Below are 26,135 nucleotides of genomic sequence, written 5' to 3'. Positions count from 1 at the left end.
AAGTCTCGTGAGATTTATCAAATATCAAAGCCTAGATTTTCCTTTAGTGACATTGATGGAATACCCCCTAGATTAGATTAGATTAAACTTTATTGTCATTGCAGTAGTACAAAGTACCAGAACGAAATGCAGTTTAGCATCTAACCAGAAGTGTAAAATAGTGATATAAACACATGATATAAAACATGACTGTGACAGTGATAGGTACAGTATGGCAGGTTACAGTAACAACATGAATAGGAAGCCATATAATGTATATTTGCTTGATTTAACAGAAGTTGTGACTTCCGTTAGCTACGCATATGCATACGTTACACTGCCATATATACTTTGAAATGCGTTGAAACTATAACTATCTTTCTGCAGTTTTAGTAGAGAAACGTTTGGCATTGGGGTCCTCCTCACTCGTCCGACTGCTAACATATATAGGCGTATAACATTCGAGCAACAACGCATTTTCCCCTCCTTAAAAATGTATGAGTCAAGGGTTGTTTCAGCCAGGGCCTTAGTCATCAGGTCTCTGGAGCATACAGCATGTCTGCCTTAACGTTCGCCTGCAGGACTCTGGTCTGGTCTGGGTCTGGGCCGAGGTTACTACTCTGAGGAGAGCTGGGGGTGGAAATACTAGCAGAAGTACACACACACTCACACACGCACGCGCATGTGCGCAGACACCATGCACGCACACGCACACACGTAAGCACACGCCACACATACGCACTCACAGACACATACACACGTGCGCACATGCACACAGACGCACGCCCGCACGCACTCACGCATACGAACACACACACCCACACACACACACACACACTAGTACTGTGTGTGGTGATATAGGTGGTCCTCTGAAGTCACGGCCATTCATCATCAACAGCACACCCTTGACCTCCGGGCGCAGAGGAGGAGAGCGGTTGTCAGACAATCAGAGAACCGAAAAACTAGAAAACCGACTAACAAGAAGAAGAAAAAAGTCATTACAGCACTTTACTCTGACATAAAGCAGAGAATTCATACCAGGACAACAAGAAAGAGAGAAAAAAAAAGGGGGGGGGGAAGCTCCCTGCTTTCTGCTCGCTAGCACATTGCAGGCCTTTACATGCGCAGCAAAGCCTCCTGGGTCCATCAGCGTCAGTTCCAAAAATCATAAAGTGTGTGAGAGACACAACAGACAGACTCCGTCTGAGGTAAAAGTTAAGCACGTCACAGTACAGCTACGATGGAGGCCGATGGAAGCGATTTAGAGAGACGGATGGTGGTCAAAATGGAGGAGGAGAGAGGGAGGGAGGGGTTGTACTGATTTGTAGATAGGAGCATAGGATAGTTAGCGCCATATTCCAGGTGGTGAAAGATTAAAAACACATAAGCTAACATGCTAACCTTGTCATTTGTTTAACCCCCCCCTCAGGTAACATCTCAATGAACAATGTAGCGGTTAGCTCGTCCAGCGATGACTCCTACCACCACCACCACCACCACCATCACCATCACCAGCAGCAGCAACATCACAGCACGGTGCTCTACAGCATGGGGGGGGGGCACGCCTCCATCAAGAAGGAGCCCCTGGAGGGCGGTGGGGGGGGGGTTGGGGTTGGGGTGTACCCCTCCTACCACCACGGCCTCCACCTGGACCCCAGCGGCCAGCTCCGCTACACCACCTCAAACTCAGAGGAGGTCCCTTCCAGCCAGGGCCCCCCCTCCTCTTCCTCGGCCTCCGACGTACCCACGGTCAATTCCTCCAGCCCCCCCCCCTCCGGAGGTCCGGAGGTGTACACCACCCTGACCGTCAGCACCCCCCTGATGGCCCACGCAGATCCCCCCCTCCACCTCCAGCACACAGAGTACCTCAGAGGCCACAGCCAGCAAGCCTCTTCCTCCTCCTCCTCCTCCTCTCACCAGACACACAACATGCTGGGCCCCCCCCCGGGCATGAACAGCGGCGGCTACATGTCTGTGTCGGACGACAAGGTGGGGGACGTGGTGGGGGGGGTGGGCGGGCGCGTGGAGGAGATGGTGCGGGTCATGTGTGGGGAGATGGAGCAAGGGGAGGAGAAGGAGTTGGCCAAACTACAGACAGTGCAAATGGATGAGGACATGGCTGACCTTTGAACCCTGTAACCCCCTAATAGGACCTTTTTTCCATAAGCACTCATATCTCTCTGCCCCCCCCAATTCCGGAGCGAGCAGAGATGTGGTGGTGAATCTTTTTACTTTTTTTTTTTGTGTGTGTGTTGTTGTTGTTTTTTTTACCATTCATTTCCTCTAAGTGTTAAATTATTTGCTAATGTTGTTGTTGTTGTTGTGTTTCATTTTAACTTTTTACAATGCACTCCGAATTCAGATACTACAAACCCCCCGTTTGGATAGACAGACACACACCCGTGACTTCATCGTAATTAAATCTTTTAAAAGCACCGCGATCCTTCCTCCTATGTCTGGCAGAGTAGATGTTATTTTCCAAATAGCAGAAGTCCCAGCATGCATCTGAACCACATTTTTTAAGTGTGCATTTTTATAGACGACACCTGCTACTTCCTGTTGAGTGGATTTTGATCCGCGGTAGCAGGTGTTGGAATGGCCCAGAAGTCACGTGACTCGGGACGTTCCTCCAAACTAAATGCGTCATCTGGGTCAAACCAAAAAGGTCATTTAGTAGGGGGGGGTAAGAGGGGGGGGGGGGGGGGGGAGCGTCTCTGTGAAAATGTTACACTAAAAACCACTAGAGAGGCCACTGAACGACTGCAGAATATAATGACGTTATAGGGTCACTCACTGTGTTACAGCATCTGCTGATTTATGCAGTTGTTGTTTTTGTCCTTCAATAAGAAACCTCACAAGAACATTCACTGAATGTCAAACAACAACTCAAGTCAGGCTCATCCCTCCTGTGTTCATCATTTGTATGTTATCATATCATCTGAGGATGATTCAGTGCAGTAAAGGGCGTGGTAAGGGCGTGTTTCCAGGGACTCAAGTTTTTAAAAACGACGAATGTGCCTTTCTGCCCGGTTAGAATGTCAGACTGCATTGTCCCTCTCTCCTATTGCACTACCATATGACGACACTATTGTAGGACAACAGCCTATTGTAGGACTTTTCAAAGGGAACTTCAACAGAATGATCACGCCTCTGAAAATCGATATGTGAGACTTAACTGTATGTGTAAAGAATCCTACTTCAAGCTTCAACTAGTATTGTAGAGAGACAGAGAGAGAGAGAGAGTGGGGGGGGGGATGGTAGAGATGTCACAGAGGTCGAATTGAACATGTATAGCTTAGGTGTGTCTGTCCGTTTATAAGCTGCAGCTCAAAGCAACACGTAATACAGTCTGAAGTGTCTCTCTCAAGCTGTTAAACACGTCAAGGATATTTTTCTACAGAGTAAGATGCAAGCACATTATGAATGTTATCGCTGGTGTGTGTGTGTGTGTGTGTGTGTGTAGGTATGTGTGTGTGTGTGTGTGTGTGTAAGAAGAAGAGCACTGTGTTTGAGAAAGGAGAGCCTTATGCGGGGTCTGTGATGTCCTCTGTGTCCACGTCCTGCCCAATAGTGTTCCATAAGGAGTGGGAGAGAGAGGGATCACTATTTGTCCCTTCGCACGGCAGACGTAGCCAAACAATAATGGAACATCCTGGTTACTAGTGCCTTTTACTTTTGACTGTTGATAAAAAGCTTCTCTGTCCTTTCTTGATTGATGTGGAGGCAGTGTCATATCATAGCTATCGCGGATAAAAAGCTAGCCCACTTTTTAGTCATTTCCTGGTTATCAGGTCAGGGCCGGAGTCAAACATTCATTTTGTTTTTTGACGTAGGGGCCTGATCAATCAAGAAATGTAGGAGGAGTCGATGATCACAAACTAAAGACTTTTAATTGCCACACAGACAGAGAGACATACAAAACAAATCCACAGTAGCCCATCTATCTATCCTCAAGGTTGAGAGTGTAACAGACACCGGTAATAGAGCGAGGTACCCAGAACACGCACATTAGTGGCCAGTACATTTTCTTTTGTCAAGTTCCCGAGAACCTTAACTAAACTCAGCCTCAAAAGAATCTAGGAAACTAACTTCCTAAGAAACTAACTGATATCAAAGACACTACACAGGAACTTTATCTACGTTCTCTGACATCATAAACCAAAAAATGAGCCACAGGCATACGTTAAACAAACAAATTGTTGTTGTTTTTTAAATCTTAGCTTGAAAACTGTATGTTTGTAATCTGAAATGATGTGAATGTATTTTTCTAAAAACTCCCAATACTGCATTAAACGTTTATATTTATAAAAACGCAAAACTGGCACGCTATTTTTTTTTCTTTCTTGGCTCCTTAACAACCTTCTCCTTCACCCTCTGTTGATCCGCATATTGATTAAAAAATTATTTCAAGAATATTTTTATTTTTTTCTAAATTAAACATTTTTGAGTTATATTTACTTTTGATGTTATGTCTACAGTATATCTACATTCGAGACAGGAAGCATACGTTTTCTATATATTTAAAGGGGCTTAAATAGCCAAACTGTGTGAGGGGTAGGGGCATAACAGGCGTGCCCTAATCCAACAAGCCAAGAACTGTGCCACAGCAAACCTGTGGTGATCGTTTGCACATGCCTGGCAACCTGGAGTTCATTAGACCTCCCTTTCTCATCTCAGCCCCCGTAATTCAAATAAACAGCAATGAGATTTCCAGAGGTAGAGCTCTGAGGGGTGGGGGGTCTGCAGCTCCACGCAGCCCTGTCCCAGGGCCCTCTCCCTGGGCTAGCGCAGGGCACGCCCTCCCTGTCTGTCTCAGGATACACGGGGAAGAACAAATCTGAGGCACTGTCACTCACAGACACTGTATCTCTATCCCAAACTACTCCTGGACCGCTCTCAGGGATTGTGGGGGCTGTGGAGGATGTGGGGGGGATGGGTTAGGACGTTACACCCAATTTCTGGGTCATTCAGCGGGCTCTCGATGATTAGATCAGGAAGGTTAGGTAAAGGAGGAAGGTTAGGTAAAGGAGGGTTAGGTAAAGGAGGAAGGTTAGGTAAAGGAGGAAGGTTAGGTAAAGGAGGAAGGTTAGGTAAAGGAGGAAGGTTAGGTAAAGGAAGGTTAGGTAAAGGAGGGTTAGGTAAAGGAGGAAGGTTAGGTAAAGGATGAAGGTTAGGTAAAGGAGGGTTAGGTAAAGGAGGAAGGTTAGGTAAAGGAGGAAGGTTAGGTAAAGGAGGGTTAGGTAAAGGATGAAGGTTAGGTAAAGGAGGGTTAGGTAAAGGAGGAAGGTTAGGTAAAGGAGGAAGGTTAGGTAAAGGAGGAAGGTTAGGTAAAGGAGGAAGGTTAGGTAAAGGAGGGTTAGGTAAAGGAGGAAGGTTAGGTAAAGGATGAAGGTTAGGTAAAGGAGGGTTAGGTAAAGGAGGAAGGTTAGGTAAAGGATGAAGGTTAGGTAAAGGAAGGTTAGGTAAAGGAGGAAGGTTAGGTAAAGGAGGAGGGTTAGGTAAAGGAGGAAGGTTAGGTAAAGGAGGAAGGTTAGGTAAAGGAAGGTTAGGTAAAGGAAGGTTAGGTAAAGGAGGAAGGTTAGGTAAAGGAGGAAGGTTAGGTAAAGGAGGAAGGTTAGGTAAAGGAGGAAGGTTAGGTAAAGGAGGGTTAGGTAAAGGAAGGTTAGGTAAAGGAGGAAGGTTAGGTAAAGGAAGGTTAGGTAAAGGAGGAAGGTTAGGTAAAGGAGGGTTAGGTAAAGGAAGGTTAGGTAAAGGAGGAAGGTTAGGTAAAGGAGGAGGGTTAGGTAAAGGAGGAAGGTTAGGTAAAGGAGGAAGGTTAGGTAAAGGAGGGTTAGATAAAGGAAGGTTAGGTAAAGGAGGAAGGTTAGGTAAAGGAGGAAGGTTAGGTAAAGGAGGAAGGTTAGGTAAAGGAAGGTTAGGTAAAGGAAGGTTAGGTAAAGGAGGAAGGTTAGGTAAAGGAAGGTTAGGTAAAGGAGGGTTAGGTAAAGGAGGGTTAGGTAAAGGAGGAAGGTTAGGTAAAGGAGGAAGGTTAGGTAAAGGAGGAAGGTTAGGTAAAGGAGGAAGGTTAGGTAAAGGAGGAAGGTTAGGTAAAGGAGGAAGGTTAGGTAAAGGAGGAAGGTTAGGTAAAGGAGGAAGGTTAGGTAAAGGAGGAAGGTTAGGTAAAGGAGGGTTAGGTAAAGGAGGAAGGTTAGGTAAAGGAGGAAGGTTAGGTAAAGGAGGAAGGTTAGGTAAAGGAGGAAGGTTAGGTAAAGGAGGAGGGTTAGGTAAAGGAGGAAGGTTAGGTAAAGGAGGAAGGTTAGGTAAAGGAGGAGGGTTAGGTAAAGGAGGAAGGTTAGGTAAAGGAAGGTTAGGTAAAGGAAGGTTAGGTAAAGGAGGAGGGTTAGGTAAAGGAAGGTTAGGTAAAGGAGGAGGGTTAGGTAAAGGAGGGTTAGGTAAAGGAGGAAGGTTAGGTAAAGGAGGAAGGTTAGGTAAAGGAAGGTTAGGTAAAGGAGGAGGGTTAGGTAAAGGAGGAGGGTTAGGTAAAGGAGGAAGGTTAGGTAAAGGAGGAAGGTTAGGTAAAGGAGGAAGGTTAGGTAAAGGAGGAAGGTTAGGTAAAGGAGGAAGGTTAGGTAAAGGAGGAGGGTTAGGTAAAGGAAGGTTAGGTAAAGGAGGAAGGTTAGGTAAAGGAGGAAGGTTAGGTAAAGGAGGAAGGTTAGGTAAAGGAGGAAGGTTAGGTAAAGGAGGAAGGTTAGGTAAAGGAGGAAGGTTAGGTAAAGGAGGAGGGTTAGGTAAAGGAGGAAGGTTAGGTAAAGGAGGAGGGTTAGGTAAAGGAGGAAGGTTAGGTAAAGGAAGGTTAGGTAAAGGAGGAAGGTTAGGTAAAGGAGGAAGGTTAGGTAAAGGAGGAAGGTTAGGTAAAGGAGGGTTAGGTAAAGGAGGAAGGTTAGGTAAAGGAGGAAGGTTAGGTAAAGGAAGGTTAGGTAAAGGAGGAAGGTTAGGTAAAGGAGGAAGGTTAGGTAAAGGAAGGTTAGGTAAAGGAGGAAGGTTAGGTAAAGGAAGGTTAGGTAAAGGAAGGTTAGGTAAAGGAAGGTTAGGTAAAGGAGGAAGGTTAGGTAAAGGAGGAAGGTTAGGTAAAGGAGGAAGGTTAGGTAAAGGAGGAAGGTTAGGTAAAGGAGGAGGGTTAGGTAAAGGAGGAAGGTTAGGTAAAGGAGGAAGGTTAGGTAAAGGAAGGTTAGGTAAAGGAGGAAGGTTAGGTAAAGGAGGAAGGTTAGGTAAAGGAGGAAGGTTAGGTAAAGGAAGGTTAGGTAAAGGAGGAAGGTTAGGTAAAGGAGGAAGGTTAGGTAAAGGAGGAAGGTTAGGTAAAGGAAGGTTAGGTAAAGGAGGAAGGTTAGGTAAAGGAAGGTTAGGTAAAGGAGGAAGGTTAGGTAAAGGAGGAAGGTTAGGTAAAGGAAGGTTAGGTAAAGGAGGAAGGTTAGGTAAAGGAGGAAGGTTAGGTAAAGGAGGAAGGTTAGGTAAAGGAGGAAGGTTAGGTAAAGGAGGAGGGTTAGGTAAAGGAGGAAGGTTAGGTAAAGGAGGAAGGTTAGGTAAAGGAGGGTTAGGTAAAGGAGGAGGGTTAGGTAAAGGAGGAAGGTTAGGTAAAGGAGGAAGGTTAGGTAAAGGAGGAAGGTTAGGTAAAGGAGGAAGGTTAGGTAAAGGAAGGTTAGGTAAAGGAGGAAGGTTAGGTAAAGGAGGAAGGTTAGGTAAAGGAGGAAGGTTAGGTAAAGGAGGAAGGTTAGGTAAAGGAGGGTTAGGTAAAGGAAGGTTAGGTAAAGGAGGAAGGTTAGGTAAAGGAAGGTTAGGTAAAGGAGGAAGGTTAGGTAAAGGAGGGTTAGGTAAAGGAAGGTTAGGTAAAGGAGGAAGGTTAGGTAAAGGAGGAGGGTTAGGTAAAGGAGGAAGGTTAGGTAAAGGAGGAAGGTTAGGTAAAGGAGGGTTAGATAAAGGAAGGTTAGGTAAAGGAGGAAGGTTAGGTAAAGGAGGAAGGTTAGGTAAAGGAGGAAGGTTAGGTAAAGGAAGGTTAGGTAAAGGAAGGTTAGGTAAAGGAGGAAGGTTAGGTAAAGGAAGGTTAGGTAAAGGAGGGTTAGGTAAAGGAGGGTTAGGTAAAGGAGGAAGGTTAGGTAAAGGAGGAAGGTTAGGTAAAGGAAGGTTAGGTAAAGGAGGAAGGTTAGGTAAAGGAAGGTTAGGTAAAGGAGGAAGGTTAGGTAAAGGAAGGTTAGGTAAAGGAAGGTTAGGTAAAGGAGGAAGGTTAGGTAAAGGAAGGTTAGGTAAAGGAAGGTTAGGTAAAGGAGGAAGGTTAGGTAAAGGAGGAAGGTTAGGTAAAGGAGGAAGGTTAGGTAAAGGAGGAAGGTTAGGTAAAGGAAGGTTAGGTAAAGGAGGAAGGTTAGGTAAAGGAGGAAGGTTAGGTAAAGGAGGAAGGTTAGGTAAAGGAGGAAGGTTAGGTAAAGGAAGGTTAGGTAAAGGAGGAAGGTTAGGTAAAGGAAGGTTAGGTAAAGGAGGAAGGTTAGGTAAAGGAGGAAGGTTAGGTAAAGGAGGAAGGTTAGGTAAAGGAGGGTTAGGTAAAGGAGGAAGGTTAGGTAAAGGAGGAAGGTTAGGTAAAGGAGGGTTAGGTAAAGGAGGAAGGTTAGGTAAAGGAAGGTTAGGTAAAGGAAGGTTAGGTAAAGGAAGGTTAGGTAAAGGAGGAAGGTTAGGTAAAGGAGGAAGGTTAGGTAAAGGAGGAAGGTTAGGTAAAGGAGGAAGGTTAGGTAAAGGAGGAAGGTTAGGTAAAGGAAGGTTAGGTAAAGGAGGAGGGTTAGGTAAAGGAGGAAGGTTAGGTAAAGGAGGAAGGTTAGGTAAAGGAGGAGGGTTAGGTAAAGGAGGAAGGTTAGGTAAAGGAGGAAGGTTAGGTAAAGGAGGAAGGTTAGGTAAAGGAGGGTTAGGTAAAGGAGGAAGGTTAGGTAAAGGAGGAAGGTTAGGTAAAGGAGGAAGGTTAGGTAAAGGAGGAAGGTTAGGTAAAGGAGGAAGGTTAGGTAAAGGAAGGTTAGGTAAAGGAGGAAGGTTAGGTAAAGGAGGAAGGTTAGGTAAAGGAAGGTTAGGTAAAGGAGGAAGGTTAGGTAAAGGAGGAAGGTTAGGTAAAGGAGGAAGGTTAGGTAAAGGAGGAAGGTTAGGTAAAGGAGGAAGGTTAGGTAAAGGAGGAAGGTTAGGTAAAGGAGGAAGGTTAGGTAAAGGAGGGTTAGGTAAAGGAGGAAGGTTAGGTAAAGGAGGAAGGTTAGGTAAAGGAAGGTTAGGTAAAGGAAGGTTAGGTAAAGGAGGAAGGTTAGGTAAAGGAAGGTTAGGTAAAGGAGGAAGGTTAGGTAAAGGAGGAAGGTTAGGTAAAGGAGGAAGGTTAGGTAAAGGAAGGTTAGGTAAAGGAAGGTTAGGTAAAGGAGGATGGTTAGGTAAAGGAGGAAGGTTAGGTAAAGGAGGAGGGTTAGGTAAAGGAGGAAGGTTAGGTAAAGGAGGGTTAGGTAAAGGAGGAAGGTTAGGTAAAGGAAGGTTAGGTAAAGGAAGGTTAGGTAAAGGAGGAGGGTTAGGTAAAGGAGGAAGGTTAGGTAAAGGAGGAAGGTTAGGTAAAGGAGGGTTAGGTAAAGGAGGAAGGTTAGGTAAAGGAAGGTTAGGTAAAGGAAGGTTAGGTAAAGGAAGGTTAGGTAAAGGAAGGTTAGGTAAAGGAAGGTTAGGTAAAGGAGGAAGGTTAGGTAAAGGAAGGTTAGGTAAAGGAGGAAGGTTAGGTAAAGGAGGAAGGTTAGGTAAAGGAGGAGGGTTAGGTAAAGGAAGGTTAGGTAAAGGAGGAAGGTTAGGTAAAGGAGGAAGGTTAGGTAAAGGAAGGTTAGGTAAAGGAGGAAGGTTAGGTAAAGGAGGAAGGTTAGGTAAAGGAGGAAGGTTAGGTAAAGGAGGAAGGTTAGGTAAAGGAGGAAGGTTAGGTAAAGGAAGGTTAGGTAAAGGAGGAAGGTTAGGTAAAGGAGGAAGGTTAGGTAAAGGAGGAAGGTTAGGTAAAGGAAGGTTAGGTAAAGGAGGAAGGTTAGGTAAAGGAGGAAGGTTAGGTAAAGGAGGAAGGTTAGGTAAAGGAGGAAGGTTAGGTAAAGGAGGAAGGTTAGGTAAAGGAGGAAGGTTAGGTAAAGGAGGAGGGTTAGGTAAAGGAAGGTTAGGTAAAGGAGGAGGGTTAGGTAAAGGAAGGTTAGGTAAAGGAGGAAGGTTAGGTAAAGGAGGAAGGTTAGGTAAAGGAGGAGGGTTAGGTAAAGGAGGAAGGTTAGGTAAAGGAGGAAGGTTAGGTAAGACACAGAGGTCAGCAGACAGAGGGATATATGAGGATATTAAAGCGTCTCTAAGACCAGACAGCAGTCTCCTCTCCTCTCTGAGGATCCATGTTGCGTGAGGCTGCGCTACGTGTTCTAGCCGTGACCCAAAAAAACAGAGAGGGTGTTTGTCTCAGCTCACTCAATAGAGGCTGAGGCACAGAGACAGAGAGAGAGAGAGAGAGAGAGAGAGAGAGAGAGAGAGAGAGAGAGAGAGAGAGAGAGAGAGAGAGAGAGAGAGAGAGAGAGAGAGAGAGGGAGAGAGGGAGAGAGGGAGAGAGGGAGAGGCAAGTAACTGGTGTAAAGTTACCTGGGTGCACAGGTGACCTGGTCGCCATGGGCATTGGATTAGCTGATTGTTAGGTATCGGGTAGCGCCTCCTGTAATATTGAAGAGGCTTTGTTGGGAACCCAGAACAATGTCCCATTGGTGACGGGAGAGCATGTCTTGTGGGTCTCACGGGGAGGGGGTACACAGAAAAAGCTCTGAATTCCACCCTTTTATTGTGCCTGTAAGATTACAGGAGAAAAGAGCAGCCGCACAGTCGGTCCCTGTGTGGAAGAGCGAGATTAAACATTCTTCGAGGGATATTTCTATATCTGTTTGTGATGTTTGGTGGTTATTGATTTTAATATATGCACAAAGCAAACCGTGATTGCCGACTAGGGTACGCTACATATTTTTCTAAAAAAGTTTAAAAGCCACCACCTATTGATACCTTAAAATAACCCTAAACCTAAAAAATGATACCTAAAATAACTTACTCTAACACCTTAAAATGTAGACACTTGTTTGTATGAGAGGAGACCAGAAGCGATATCGGTTCCAACCCCATAAAAAAAAAAAGATAGAGCAAGTGGATGTAGAATTTCGTACACAATTTAAAAACGTGGAACTGTAAAACAGTCGTGGGGGCGACGCCGTAAAAAAGAAGGGAACCCCCCCCAGAACCCCCAGAACCGAAGCCTTATTAAAAACGCTGACCTCTGACCTTTCGGATGGTTTCAAAGCTGACATTTAATGCGGCGCAGCAGACTGCAAGCCGCATGTAACCTGACCTGGGGGGGGCGGCACTCCGCTGCTCCACGGCCCACTAATGAGAGGGCAGGGGTCGCAGGGCGCTGCAGCGCTCACACACACTACACTACCACACACACACACACACACACACACACACAGACACACACACACAGACACACACACACCTACACGTACTACACACACCTACACACACATATATATATATATATACATATACACACACCTACACACACACACACACACACACACACATACAGTATATATATACACACACACACATATATATATACATATACACACACATACACATCACACACACACATATACTATATACACACACACATACATACATAGCCTACATACATATACATAGCTGCCAAGTCTCACGCAATCGCCGTGAGACTCGCGCATTTCAACCAGTTCTCACGCTCTCACGCCGCATCTCTATTTCTCACAGCGAGAAATAACAATTGTTTTACGGGACTTTTATTTTTGAAATTCCTTGAAAGAAAGCTACCGGACATGAGTTTCGTGGCATCTTTCTGCACGCGCGTTAACTTGAGTCTGCAATCGAAGCGGCAGGCGAGCGCTGATGGAAGAACCTGTGTTCACGTGAGCTGCAAGAACGTAGCAAGCAGTGTTGCCAGATTGGGCTACTTTTGGTCACCCTGGACGGGTGGATTCGGCAGCTTTTAGACCGGTTGGGCTGGACATTGTCAATTCCGTCTGGCAACCGTGGTAGCAAAATATGTGCATACATTACAACATCGTATCTGGTAGCCTACTGGACTGGGTTGCACCAATATGGCGTAAGTCATTATAAATGCAGGCATTTAGTAGTTACTAAACCCCTAGTTGTTACTAGCAAGTTTCAAACTAGTTGTTTACTAATTTCGGTTGCACCACGCCAATCTTTTGTCAATCTTAGCTAGTAAATACTCAGGTTTTTTTGGTAACTGTTTTTTGTTTCTCGACTGTAACATAACCAGGTACATTAATAATAATAATAATTAATAATAATTACAATTTACAATACAAATACAACAATTGGGGGTCCCTCAAAAAAAAAAGGGGCGCGCTGCGCTCGCACAAGATCAACCACCAAAGCCCTCATTCTGACCCAGGAAAAACCCTGGTATGTACTGTATAACATGATAGCCATCTATGAGCAATGCACTGTATATAAGATGATGACCAAGGGTCTTTCTGCTGCTGACCAAGGGGCTGAGTCCTGTTGATGGGGCCCATTTTTCTTTTAGACTCTGTAGGCTACTGTATTTGTTTATTAAGATTTCATAAATATGATATATTGTCTGAATTTTTTTCTTGTTTTATAAAATGTTAATTATTTTCATTTCTTGTGCTGGTTTATTATGAACAACATGTAAAATTGCAGGAAACTAGCACAAATAATTGGGTGGGAGAGAGGGGCCGCCGCTGCCAAAACGTGCACAGTTTTGGGTCGCTCCACCGCCAAAATCTCACTCCAAACTTTTGGTGAAACTTGGCAGCCCTGATATATATATATATACACATATATATACACACACACACACACACACACACACACACACACACACACACACACCACTACGCCTCTCTGAAGGGGGGGGGGGGGGGGGGCTGCATTTGTGTTCTTCCAAAAGAGAGAAGGTGAACTTTATGAAAAATGAGTGATATTCCCCTGTTTGTGTTCAAGTGAATCGCTGGTTGTGGTGGTTATAGGTTTCACCAGCGATACCACAAAGACTTTCTAGACTTGAACTTATCTTGGACAGATAATTGAGTTGTTATCAGGCGTGAGAAAATATCTCCACATGTCCCGTCCATCAGCCCTGCACCGTAAAACAGAACCGGAAAACAGAGAGCTAGCGAGATTTAACGGTCGGTTCTGGAGTAAAAGGGCAATGTAGAACATATGCAGGAAAACTGCGTCTAAACATGCGCAACCGAACGTGCCCTGATTACACGTGTGCCTGCCTCGCTGTGTGTGTGTGTGTGTGTGTGTGTGTGTGTGTGTGTGTGTGTGTGTGTGTGTGTGTGTGTGTGTGTGTGTGTGTGTGTGCGTGTGTGTGTGTAGTTTTTTTTTTATAGAAGCACACACACACACACACACACACGCACACACCCACGTTGTCTTCGTTGAAACGGGATACGGTGAGAGAGGGGCAACAGCTGGGAGGCCGCATCATCTCCACACCACACTGGTCAAACGGTATTTCCCAGAGAAACACACCACTTTGTAACAGGAGCGACGCAGATAAGACTCTCATATGACTGTGGACGAGTTTGACTTTGTCTGAAAGCCATTAGAGGATGACGGCTCCTTTCGCCATGCCAAATGTCGCCTGCCTAATCAATAAGAGCATAGGCCGATATGAACCATATAACCAGGAGTTGCGCTCCGACTCAAGTTTCATTTGAAAAGCATTCCGAATTAACATAATATTTAAATGTACGTTCAATTAATAAACACTTAACATAACGCAGGTGGTGTATTAAGAGAGAGTCAATTTGATTAATGCTTCTCGTTGTTGTTATTATCTTATCGTTTTCTTTAACACCAGGAGGTTGTTTATAAGCTGGCGCCCCCTCCCTGCCGGGAAGCACATGGTTACAAACCACGTCTCGAAGCGGTTAAGAAATTAATACAAAAACCCTCCATTATCAAATTATTTTGTTTATTTTTTATATAAGACACAGTAAGTTTGTTTGTTTGTTTTTTTAAGAAAAAAAAGAAAAGAAAAACATCATTATAGGCTTTAGCCTAAAGGTTGTTTACAGGCCTGCTGGATAATAAAGGCTGTTTGTAGTGAGCGAGGTGGCCTCAAAGTGAGCCGTAATGATGGTGATGGGGGGTGACCGCACCGCTCTTATACAAGGCCTAATTTTCCTACATGACAGGAAACTCTGTTAAGCTGATAATTGCGGCTCCAATTTCATTTAACTCACTCATGTCAACAGTTGTGTTGTGTTTTGAGCAAGGATCAACCGATTCCATCGTATAGGCGTATTATGCTGGTGAATCCGGCTATTTATGGTCTATTTATTTCATACTGAAAATCTAAACGAGAGTAATTGATGACAAATAAGTCACTCAAATGATCAATGATGAAAATGGGAAAAATGGTAAAAACTACGCAGGCAGGAGAAATGTTTATATTATCATCTTTGAATGAAAACTAACGAATTCGGCCCGTATAGTAGGATAGGCATATTGGGAAGCAAATATTGGGTCAAATAAATTCAATAACACGGTATTCTTCGAAATTAGTTTTTATTTTTTTTCGATTTCCCCAAATCCGTAATCCTGGGGACGTCTTCGGATCGCATTCCACATTTTTCAGTCAATTTGAACAGTATCAGCATTGTTCCACTCAACAGCTGAAATAGCCGTTTTGATTTAGCGAAAACCATCTGCTGTTGGTTGTGTGGACTCGGCCTTGCAAGTCTTTCATAACCCCCCCGCCCTCCTCCTTTTTTATAGGCCTAAACACACACAAAACGTTACGCGCAAAACGACATCGGTTGGATATGGTGACATGTTCATGAAGAGCTCTCGGTGCGCGTGTGTGTCTGGATGGTTCTTCTCTCTCCTCGCGTCCACACGGGCAGTACACACACTGTGCAGTAGCAGAGACATCGCCGGGCGTCATCGTTGCCCGGGGGCAGCAGAGTGGAGGGGAGTCCAACATCTTGAAATAATCACGGCCTGAGATCGCGGGCACGTCCCCCTGGCTTCCCGGGTTAAAGGAGGAGGTGCGGCGCAATGTGGTAGAGATATTAGAGAAACCCGAGAGCAGCTCATCAGACAGCTCATTTGCTGGAGCGGTGGGGTTTGCAGAACTGAGGAGCGGTGACTAGAGGAGGCCCAATGTCCACGACCAGCCGGGACCAGCTCATTATGTAGATTACCTGTAACACAGTATAGAGAGTGATGACTTGTCCTTGTTTACTATAGTAGACTAACTTTACCTCTGTGTAACTTGTTCGGTAGGCCATTTATGCGTGACGTAAAGCGCATTTTTCAGCCAAAAGTTTTATACTTGTGATGAATAGCTAAAACGACAACAGGCATATTCACCAAATTATCCTTATTGTAGAATGTGTTTCCCTTGATAATCAATATAACCTAATATGCCTATATATGTCATGTTGCGAAAAGAGCCATGACTCCTATCTTGAGAGCATTCATGCACATTTTCTCTAATAATAATAATAATAATAATAATAATAATAATAATAATCTTTCTTAACAAAAATAATACCGTAAGCTAAGGTGAGAGGCTATTATTTCCAGACAGACTGAGCTGTACAGGGCAACGTCCCTCTCCAGCCCGAGATGGAGCTTGTTTTTACAGGTGTTTTGCACATAAAAACAATGGTTTTAGACGTACAAAAGGTGCAAATATATAGTCCTCTACAGTATACTTTCCTCCCTAATCTTCGGGGAAGTTAGAAGATAATATGCTATAGGCCTCAGCCGTAATATGCCTAACAGCAGTAATAGGCATGGGCTAGAAGAATTACTTACTTTCTACTTCTCCCTACGTGTTGCTTGAGAGTCACGTTGCAAATCCTGGTAAAGATAAGGAAATATGATCTGTCCTTCAAAACAACAACTCAACGACCAAGAGCCCGTGACACACAAAACTCATTTACTAATGGATCGGTTTTATGTTTCACCCCAAAACATTGGGAACAGTATGGGTGGGGGGGGGGGAGCCCCACGGAAATACCTTAGGCGGCCCATGAAATATAAATGTCCATCATTTACGTATAGGCCAAACATTTCACATTAATGAAATATATCGAAAACACACTTAAGACAGCTTCAACATGATGAAACAAATACACTAAAAACGTTTTGAACATGGTAAATCCATCCTGCGACATATAGCCTATAGGCCTACTATAAAACAAACATATTTTCAACAGGCTATTATTGTAAAAAGGCTAAATTGAGTCTATTCACACAAACAATCTGACAGGCGGGTGCAGCCTCACCTAAAATGAAGCTCAAACTGAAATGTTCCTCATTGTTTCTCTGTTTATTTGGACATTGAGAGCCAGGCTCGTTTGCAAATCTATTCCATCAATCTATTCCATACCAAATACTAGAATATGTGGATGCAGATATTCGTGTCAGATATATGTTATTTATACTCTACAGATTCTATAATAGGCTAGAGATATTCTTTAATCGTCAAATATTGATTCGTCTCTTTAAAAAGTAGACATCTGGTATTCAGAATGATAAACGTTTTTTTTCTCTCTCCCAGAAATCAAGTCAGCCAATATGAAGTTTACATTCAGACTCTCAAAACGTTATTTTCCTCTTTGAAAGACGGACCCCAACCCTCTTGGCAGACTCGCATAGGTACGCCACGTATAACCATCATAGGAAGTTATTAAATTATATCACCTCATAAAATAAACTACTTGTTAATTAATAGACTATGAAAAATACGAAATGTAAAATATGCGTATATACTATTAACCTGGTGACCAAAAAAATTAGGGGGCGTTAACGCGGAGGATAATTAATAATGCATGAAGATGCAATAGATGACTTAATCTATCCATCGATTCCTTCCTTCTTCTATCGAAGAATCGGCAGCAAGCCTGCATGCAGCTCGCCAACAAAAATGACACCGCATGGAGAACAGAGGGTAAAAAAAAGCCTTTTAAGAGGTCTGTAATAATTGATTAGCATTTAGGTACCTCTGCTCCCTCAGCCAACGCAGGGGTTGGGGTTGGGGTTGGGGGGTGGGGGTGGGGGGTGAGGAGGGGGGGCTCCGGTTTCAGCCCCTGACGTCGACCCCTCGAGGGAGGAAACGGAGCTGCAAACTCAGTTCTGCTCGGCTGCCAGGGTATAGGGCAGAGGGAGAGCCAATCAACGAATCGCGCTGCGCTCTCTTTAAGCCTGACATATCTCCAACAGGAACAAATTGTCCCAACAATCAACATCCGAATCTCCCGTGCGCATCAGGGGTGGAGTGGATATCGCGCGGACGCGGATTGCAACTGGGGTCCTGGATGCACAACAACAAACAACTAACGAATATTACACAGGCGACACTGAGACACCGCACCAACACTCTCGGCATCTCGTTTTTTGGATAGCAGCGGCAGCTTCGGGCGGAGGAGTTGAGTGAGAGTCAGACATCATGTCAATATTACCGTCGTTTGGGTTCACTCAGGAGCAGGTCGCCTGCGTCTGCGAGGTGCTGCAGCAAGGAGGGAACCTGGAGAGGCTCGGCCGGTTCCTCTGGTCTCTCCCCGCCTGCGACCACCTCCACAAGAACGAGAGCGTACTCAAAGCGAAGGCGGTGGTCGCCTTCCACCGGGGGAACTTCAGAGAGCTCTATAAGATCCTGGAGAGCCACCAGTTTTCCCCTCACAACCATCCTAAGCTGCAGCAGCTTTGGCTCAAGGCGCACTACGTGGAGGCGGAGAAATTGCGCGGCCGGCCACTTGGTGCCGTGGGGAAGTACAGGGTCCGGAGGAAATTCCCTTTGCCCCGCACGATCTGGGACGGCGAGGAGACCAGTTACTGCTTTAAGGAGAAGTCCAGGGGTGTTCTGAGAGAGTGGTACACGCACAATCCCTATCCCTCCCCACGGGAGAAAAGGGAGCTGGCCGAAGCCACGGGGCTGACCACCACGCAGGTCAGCAACTGGTTCAAAAACCGACGCCAGAGAGACAGAGCCGCGGAGGCCAAAGAAAGGTACGCTTTGATCTACAAAAGTAGACACACATTCTGCATATAAACCTGAATAACTTACTCGGATAACATCAAAACCGATGATATGTTATATTTGTTTTCCATGTAAACGGTTTTACTGTCTTTAAGTGGCATACCCTGATGTCAAAAGGCCTGAATAATGTTTGTGTACATTTATAGGCTCGACAAGACAGTTCAATTGAGTTAAATCAGAAACACTTTTCAGGAAATGCCGTGATACTGCAGAACCCATGCCCAGGTTTAGCCTAGTCTAACAATTGACAAGAAATTGACCCATCGGTCCTTATAGGCTATTAACTTGTTTAAATGCTAAAGTCATTTCGATAAGTTGGTAATATTTTCGTTCCTACATCCAAATAAAAATGCAAACGTCCAAATATGTATCCAAGGCTATAGGCTAGGCTACAGCTCATGCACGATTTATTATAGTGGCCGAGAGAAATAACATATTTTGATATGGGAACTAAGAGATGGGTGTGATATATTACGATTAGCCTATGTGATGCTGCGCATAGAATCTACAAGGCCACAAAATCTGGTGGAATATGTATTGAAATAACATTTTCTTTCCCATATATTAGTAAAAAGGCCTCAATCCTGTAGCCAAAAAAGGCCTCTTTAAGTGCTATGGTGAAAAATATCTTTCACATCCAAAATATAGCACACAATCACAGAGACTAACATCCTTTTCTTTGCTGTTTTTACACAACAACAGGATGGTCATTATAAACTTATAAAAGATGATAAGGCTAGTCGAGATGTTAAATATTGACCTATGTTGACTGTGGGCTATTCATGTGAATATTGTAAACACTGAGCTATAGGCTACATGAAAGCTGTCCTATACTACTATCAGTATTATCATTGTGGGTATTTCTTTTAATTTCTCCAATATCTCATCTTCCCTCATCAGAGAGAACAGCGAAAACAACAACGCGGGTAACAACAAACAGAACCAGCTGTCTCCCCTGGACGGCGGCAAGTCGCTCATGTCCAGCTCGGAAGACGAATTCTCACCACCGCAAAGCCCCGATCAGAACTCTGTGCTTTTGCTCCAGGGGAACATGGGTCACCCCGGCGCCTCTAGTTACCCCATGGCCGGCCTCGGAGGCGCACAGTCGGTGCACGGAATGCACGGACACCCGCACCAACTGCAAGACTCGCTGCTGGGACCTCTAACGTCTAGCCTCGTGGATCTAGGGTCCTAAAGGCTACTTGATTATGTCTTTGAAAAGACTGATAACTATATCAGATTGAGTACATATATTGAAATTACACTATGGTACCTTATAACTATAGACTGACTTGTCTGTCGTTAAATTTGGTTAGAACTATAATAATAACGCAATTCTTTTATGCGCTTATCCTTATCCTATACCTTCATGCCCGTGAGAAAACAAACCAGCCCCCCCCCCTTTTACGAACTCTTAACTCAACGAAACACTTAACTGGACTGCCCATTTGCTTAATTTATGATATTTTGTTAAAATAAAATGTATAGCAACTTCCTGCTATGGAAACTAAGAAGCGGCGTTTTCATTAGAATCATGATTATTAGTTTCCAATAAAACAAAAGCTTCATATTTGTCTCATGTGTATTTTTTGTATGTCCACTCATTAAAATAGTCGTTAAGTTACATTTTACAGTCTTATCCCTAAAAAAATGACAAGATATACGACAAAAAAACATGTAGGCCTATTCGAAATCCAAATGTAATAAACAAAACGTGAATGCCTACCGCAGAGTCAAAATGTATGTAAATTAAAAACAAATTTAAAGAAAGGAAAACAGCGCTCATTATTTGGCACTTGACAGCGTGTACGAAAAGAATAGCCTGTTATAGGCATATAAACTAAGACACAATGTGTCAAATGAGTCCTATACTACTAACATTTCGTCGTGGTCACATGTCAACGCCAGGCCCAAATGATTATTCTTAATTTAAGACTCCTTGAGAGAATTGTCTCTTTGGAAGAAGCCTAAACTCACGGTTATAGTTTTTCGGACAAAATTGACATGCTTGAACTCTCATTATCAGCCTACATTTTTACTCAATATTACAATTCACAAGAGGTAGCCTAAACGCTGAAACCAAAAACATGACAAAAATAATCCACAATAACAAAACAACTTCCGGATTGGGAATATATTGGCTCCAAAATTCTAATTCAATTAAACAAGGCTGGAGATATGCGCATAGTAAAGGTCGCTTTGTTGATGATATTTAAGGCCGTGTTTCGCCCGAGGCGGAGCCGAGCCCTCCGCCGTGGATCATCAGGTCTGTGTTGCCGTGTTTACTTTGCTCTCTCCAAGTGTTTGTTCTGCCAGTTCTGGGCCACAGAGAAACGACACCATCTGCGGAAGGCGCACTTACCCGCGGATCTTTTATCTGCGGTCTGAGAGGGGAAAAATGGCCAATCAATTTACATCGAAAAATATCTAAGGAATTTCAAATATATATATATTTTCTGGTCCATAGAACATTTTAAGAAAAAGCCCAACCGTTTTCTAAACCAGCCTGTTATCCTTGTTATGAACTACACTGTACTAAGTACTACTAATAATACTAATAATACTTCTAATAATAATAATAATAATAATAATACCAACAACAATAATAATAACAACAACAATCATATTATTATTGTTATTATTATCAATAATACTAATAGTAATAACAACAACAACAATAATACCGTCTGTCTAAAAATAATAATAATACAGTTCGTCTATTAATAATATGCTCATGCTTTGCCTCCTATTATAAGACACAAACACGTCTTATTCCTGGAGACGCATCTGGCATCGCAGCAGGCGCCTGTGAATAGGCTCGAGAGGTTTCCCCAGTTATACTTTACAGGCCTAGACCAAATATCTGCGTCATATTTTGAAACTTGTTTTCTCACTTACACTCAAAAAAGACTGCGGTACCAGAGGACACCTCCTAGGGAGCCACCCCCTACCCCTTCGGCTCATGTCAGGGTAAATTGTTTTGAACAGAGAGCACCGAGGATTTCCTGAGCATAATCTGAACCAGTTGCTGCGAGCATTAGAGCCTGATTGCGAAGATTGCTCGGCCTATGCCCGGCTATCCCAGGGAACCCTGGGGCAAGTCTATAGTCTGCGTCTCGGAGGCGTTTGTCATTTGGGACTATTTCTACACCTATCATGACTACGGCGAGTTGAAAGTTGAGCTCTGAATATATTTACCCTCCCGCAGCTACAACATTTCATATTTTAAAAATTGATATAGGGCTATGTAGTAAGCTACATTTTAAAAATGTTTTCTAATAATAGACTTGGACTATACTATTAAAAGCGACGTGACTATAGTTATGCCTTGGGATTCCCTGTGTATAAATTGTATCCATTAAATCTAAGGAGGCATTGGGACCTCAAGTGAACTCTAAAATAAAGCAAGAATCAGTAGATTGACTTCAACCCCCGTCTCTTTGATTGACACAGGAGACACATAAGAGACGCCTCTCTGTCTATGTTAACGTTTGTGCTATAAAAAGGTTCGCCAGTGACGTGAATGTAGTTTTACACTCCGCAGTCTGCCACAAACAATGCAAGGCATCAAGCCTTTCATATTAGGCACAAGAAGAAAAAAACAAACAAAACAACTTCTGATAAAAATCTAACAAGATACCTCACGTTTAACTTGGCAGAAAGAGAATTATGCTGTCACTCATTAGCAAATAGGTTTGAACAAAGTCACCAAACCAGATGTTTGCATATGTTAATCTAGGCACAGTGTGTCCGGTAAAGGACACACACACACACACACACACACACACACACACACACACACACACAGGAGATGAACAGGCGGTGTGTGCCATATGAGAATGACACCATCAAAGTCACCTTTGCAGGATGTACAAACACACAACAGCCTATCTGTTCAATCCCTGACGGAAACTCTGACAAGGCCTTTAAGCGCGCCTGAATCCCACACTTCCCCACACATACACACACACACAGATACACACGCGCCCCCCCCCCCCCCCAAACACACACACTGCATTTAGACAGGAGGACGGTCGTTCAACACTGACAGAGCCTCTAATTCTACTTCTACTGCAGCTGGCCTCTTTTCTAGCTCCGCAACAAGTGCGGTGAGCCTGTGTGAGAGACTAGCTATCCTCTAGCCTAGCTACGACCATCTTCATCACTGCTGGCTGTGCCACGGGGGTCCAGGGTCCAGGAATAAAGCTCTCTGGTGCCAGTACCGCCAGGGTCCAGGGTAAGCCCGGTTGCTGCCAGCGACACCAGGGTCCAGGGTAAGCCCGTACTGGTGCCAGTAACAGTAGCTGCTAATGGCCAGGAGAGAGTACTCAAAAGGCCATTTTGGTTTTTTCCTTGCGTGGGCGCGAGTACCGGGCACCCTCGCACTACGGCCCCTAAATCAGTAGCAGGAAAGGGCCTTGTCGAAGGTAAATAAACACCAGGAGGTTAAACTCAACTGCACCACCATGGTCTCCCTCTCTGAGAGAGGGCAGGGAGAGAAGGTATTATTATTATTATTATTTTGGTCATACTTTGCTGAGCAACGCATGCGAGTGTTGCATTCAGTACCAGAGAGTATACCGTCAGTAATATCCCCGGTCCACACTAGAGGACAAAAGGCGAAGGTAAGGACCTTGCTCTCTCTCTCTCTCTCTCAGACCGGCTCTCTCTCTTCTCTCAGGTCTGATGGCTAGCAGGTAGCCTTACGCTCTCATGGGAGCATCGTGTGAGACAATCCCAGGTATCCATAACCACAGGCTGTACAAGGGGTGTGGGCTTGGGGGGGCGGGGGGGTGGGGGGCAAGGGGGGGTGATGAGGGACAAAAGGATCTTTTCAGGTCTGCCGCAGGGAGGGGGAGGAAGGAGGGGGGGGGGGGGGGGGCGGCTTGTGGGGAGATTTCCTTACCAATGATGCATGGATCTGACAACGCTCGGGCTTGGCCAACCCCAGAGGCTAGACTAATGCTGCTGTGTGTGTGTGTGTGTGTGTGTGTGTGCGTGTGTGTGCGCGCTCACTCTCTACGTCTTTCAAGCTAAAGAAAAAATACAACAGCATGATAAGTTTCCCTGATAACAACGACATCCCAACATTTGAAAAGCTTTGGTGTCGAACGCAAAATTAACGCTTGTCAATATCCCTGTGCTGTGCAATGCTATTGGACAGCTAGCTGCTCACCCTAGTATGTGTTGGTATATGTTTGAGTGTGTGTGAGTGTATGTTGTCAAAATGTATATACTGAGAAGAGGAAAAGACAGTGGTCTCCTCAGTCGAGCACCCCAGTAGCTAGGTAGCCCCTTGGTAGACAGGAAGTTCCTGGTGGCAGAGCTGAAAGAAATATTTATCTCTATCTCCGAGCACGTTGAGTGATGGATGACCCGCAGTTCAAAGATGAGAAGGAGGAGGAGGAGCGCAGACTCCTGTAGGATCCCAGACTTATTAGGATGTAAGATAGCATGTCATGTGTCAAATGAAGGGCATGTAGATCATTTGACAAATGGGAATTTTCGTATCTTTACAAATAATAAAAAGGTAGGAGGACAAGATGCAACTTGATTCTGATGCCTTTGAAAAAAGAAAGAGGGCTTTTTTTTTTTTTAAAGGAAAATATGCCTGGAAGGGCCTCGGCTCATGTAACGTACCCCAGCGGAGACAAAGCTTGTCTCTGGTTTCACAGAATCAGATATCGGTATTTTGGGAGCTTAGCAGGAAAAGCGATATCTCGATTTTTTTTCGTATATTGAATTTTTGAACACAGGAAAGTGAGTGCAGTCTGGGATGTTGGAACTGAATATTTCCCCCAATGTCAGGCCCTTGTTATCCCGTGCCAATTTAAGTTGGAGGTTTTTTTGACAAAATCGTGAACTCATAGTTCAGTTCTTCTTATCAATGTTCTGAGTAACTATGTGTGTGTGTTGTGGACAGTTCCCCGTGTTAGCTTGTGTTAGCTCGTGTTAGCTTGTATTCGCTTGTGTTAGCTCGTGTTAGCTCGTGTTAGCTCGTGTTAGCTCGTGTTAGCTCGTGTTAGCTCGTGTTAGCTCGTGTTAGCTCGTGTTAGGCCGTAGGGTGTAACACAAAGAAAATCTGAGACGGGAGGGTGATGTGTACCTGAGAGTCGCGTTGTGGCTATATATTTATACTAAAGAGGAGAATGATCACAAAACTACTAAAGGTCAAAATAATTTTTCTGCCAAAAGGAATCAATCGTCTTGGACTTGGACAGACAATTTGATCTATACTGAACAAGAATATAAAACGCACCACTTTCATGGGTTGAAATCAAGAGAAAAATAGGCCTGAGAGAAAAAAAAATTGTGTGCCTTTTGTGTACATAGAAAAAGTCTAAGGTCTTTGATTTAACCCTAACCCCTGCGTTTATATTTTTGTTCGGTGTAAATCTGACAGAGTTAATGTTCCCTGGCTGTCGAGGCTCCAGGGCCTTGGAGGGGGGGGGGGGGGGGGCGCACGCAGAGACACAACAAGAGGAAGTGCCATAGGATACGGCAGGATAATGAAATCTACCTCCCAGTCCCAGGAGCCATCACCTCACCTACCCCAGGGCTCACAAACAGCTCCAGTGACCCCCCCATCCCCAAACCACACACACACACACCCCAGATCCCCACCCCCCAGACCCCCACGACCCCACTGCTAAATGCAGTTTGTGTTTGTTTGGGGACATGGGGAGGGACCGGTTTCAGAACCCAAGCTGCCATTCTGGTCCCCTCTCTCTCCCTGCACTGGAGCTCAGGATAAAATACCCTTGTTGGTTCCTCCAAAAAAATATTTCAGGAAATGAAAGTTGTAACACGATCCTCTGTGTGCCAAACGTCTCCCTGAGCAGGGACAAAAGGCCCAGAGAAATCTGCTGCTTTTAGCCTGCAGATGATAGAGAGAGAGGAGGAGGAGAGGAGGGGGGGAGGGTGGGGGGGACAGAGGAGAAAAGAGAGAGAAAGAGAAAGAGAGAGAGAGCCAGAGAGAGCAGAGGAGAGAAGAGGAGAGAGAGAGAGAGGGCAGAGGAGAGAAGAGGAGAGAGAGAGGGGGGGGGAATTAAAGTAAGAGGAGACAGAGTGGGAAAGAGAGAGAGAGAGAGAGAGAGAGAGAGAGAGAGAAGGAGGAGGAGGAGAGAGAGAAAGGCAGGGATAGAGGGGAAATTGAAAAAAAAAAAAAGAAAGGAAAGGAGCCAGAGTGCAAGCATGGAGAAAGGGGTAGAAGGTGAGAAAACTGAGGCAGTGAAGGAGAGAGAGAGAGAGAGGGAGAGAGAGAGACGGAGAGAGAGTCGGTAAAGGGGTGGAACGAGGTGAGGAAGAATAGAAATAGAGAGAGGAGAAAAATGAGTACTGTGAGAGAGAGAGAGAGAGAGGGGGGGGGGGTACGAGGAGGAGAAGAGGCTGCTGGGAACCTTTATGAACTCACAACTACTGGAGCAGCACTGGAATAAGGGACCCCTATCCCACAGATACGCGTGCTCTAAGGAAAATAAACTCCCAAATCCTGTGTTTCCAGCTAGCGTCTCCTGAGGGAATGCCTTTGAGACTCGTCATTCGGAAGAGGTTCACTGGCTATAAGAGAGAGAGAAAGAGAGAGAGAGAGAGAGTCTTCGTCTCTGCTCTCTCTTTTTCAATGTTGTTATCAGGGTGTGTCCTTTATGCAGTTTTTAGTTTTTAGCATGAAAGAAATCAAAACACACACAGACACACCTTTTCTCTCTCTCTCTCTCTCTCTCTCTCTCTCTCTCTCTCTCTCTCTCTCTCTCTCTCTCTCTCTCTCTCTCTCTCTCTCTCTCTCTCTCTCTCTCTCTCTCTCTCTCTCTCTCTCTCTCTCTCTCTCTCTCTCTCTCTCTCTCTCTCTCTCTCTCTCTCTCTCTCTCTCTCTCTCTCTCTCTCTCTCTCTCTCTCTCTCTCTCTCTCTCTCTCTCTCTCTCTCTCTCTCTCTCTCTCTCTCTCTCTCTCTCTCTCTCTCTCGGATGGATAGTGAGTCTGACCGGTGATCAGAAGGTCATGAGTTCAAATCCCACCTGGGAACACCACCACTAGT

At 44.7% G+C, this 26,135-nt stretch overlaps 3 protein-coding genes across 2 annotated transcripts in view; 2 read left to right on the top strand and 1 right to left on the bottom strand.

The window, feature by feature from the left end:
* six4a (SIX homeobox 4a) overlaps window positions 1-2,109 on the top strand; it is a gene marked incomplete at both ends in the record, with an annotated part of 5,906 nt that extends 3,797 nt beyond the window's left edge. The window contains one exon of the mRNA XM_080541066.1: window positions 1,409-2,109. Within this exon, the coding sequence (XP_080397192.1) occupies window positions 1,409-2,109 (701 nt within the window). The remainder of the gene's footprint in view (window positions 1-1,408) is intronic.
* Window positions 1-26,135, bottom strand: part of LOC308166724 (homeobox protein SIX6) — a gene marked incomplete at both ends in the record, with an annotated part of 165,212 nt that overhangs the window by 122,404 nt on the left and 16,673 nt on the right.
* Window positions 17,510-19,295, top strand: six1a (SIX homeobox 1a; the record flags this gene model as incomplete). The annotated part of the gene is made up of 2 exons (XM_080541118.1): window positions 17,510-18,069; window positions 19,001-19,295. 2 exons carry the CDS (start codon window positions 17,510-17,512, stop codon window positions 19,293-19,295), a joined length of 855 nt encoding a protein of 284 aa, XP_080397244.1.

Source organism: Nansenia antarctica (assembly GCF_963989245.1).
Source record: "Nansenia antarctica genome assembly, chromosome: 1".
NCBI classification, from domain to species: Eukaryota; Metazoa; Chordata; class Actinopteri; order Argentiniformes; family Microstomatidae; genus Nansenia; species Nansenia antarctica.
This window is presented reverse-complemented; position numbering and strand designations above follow the sequence as displayed.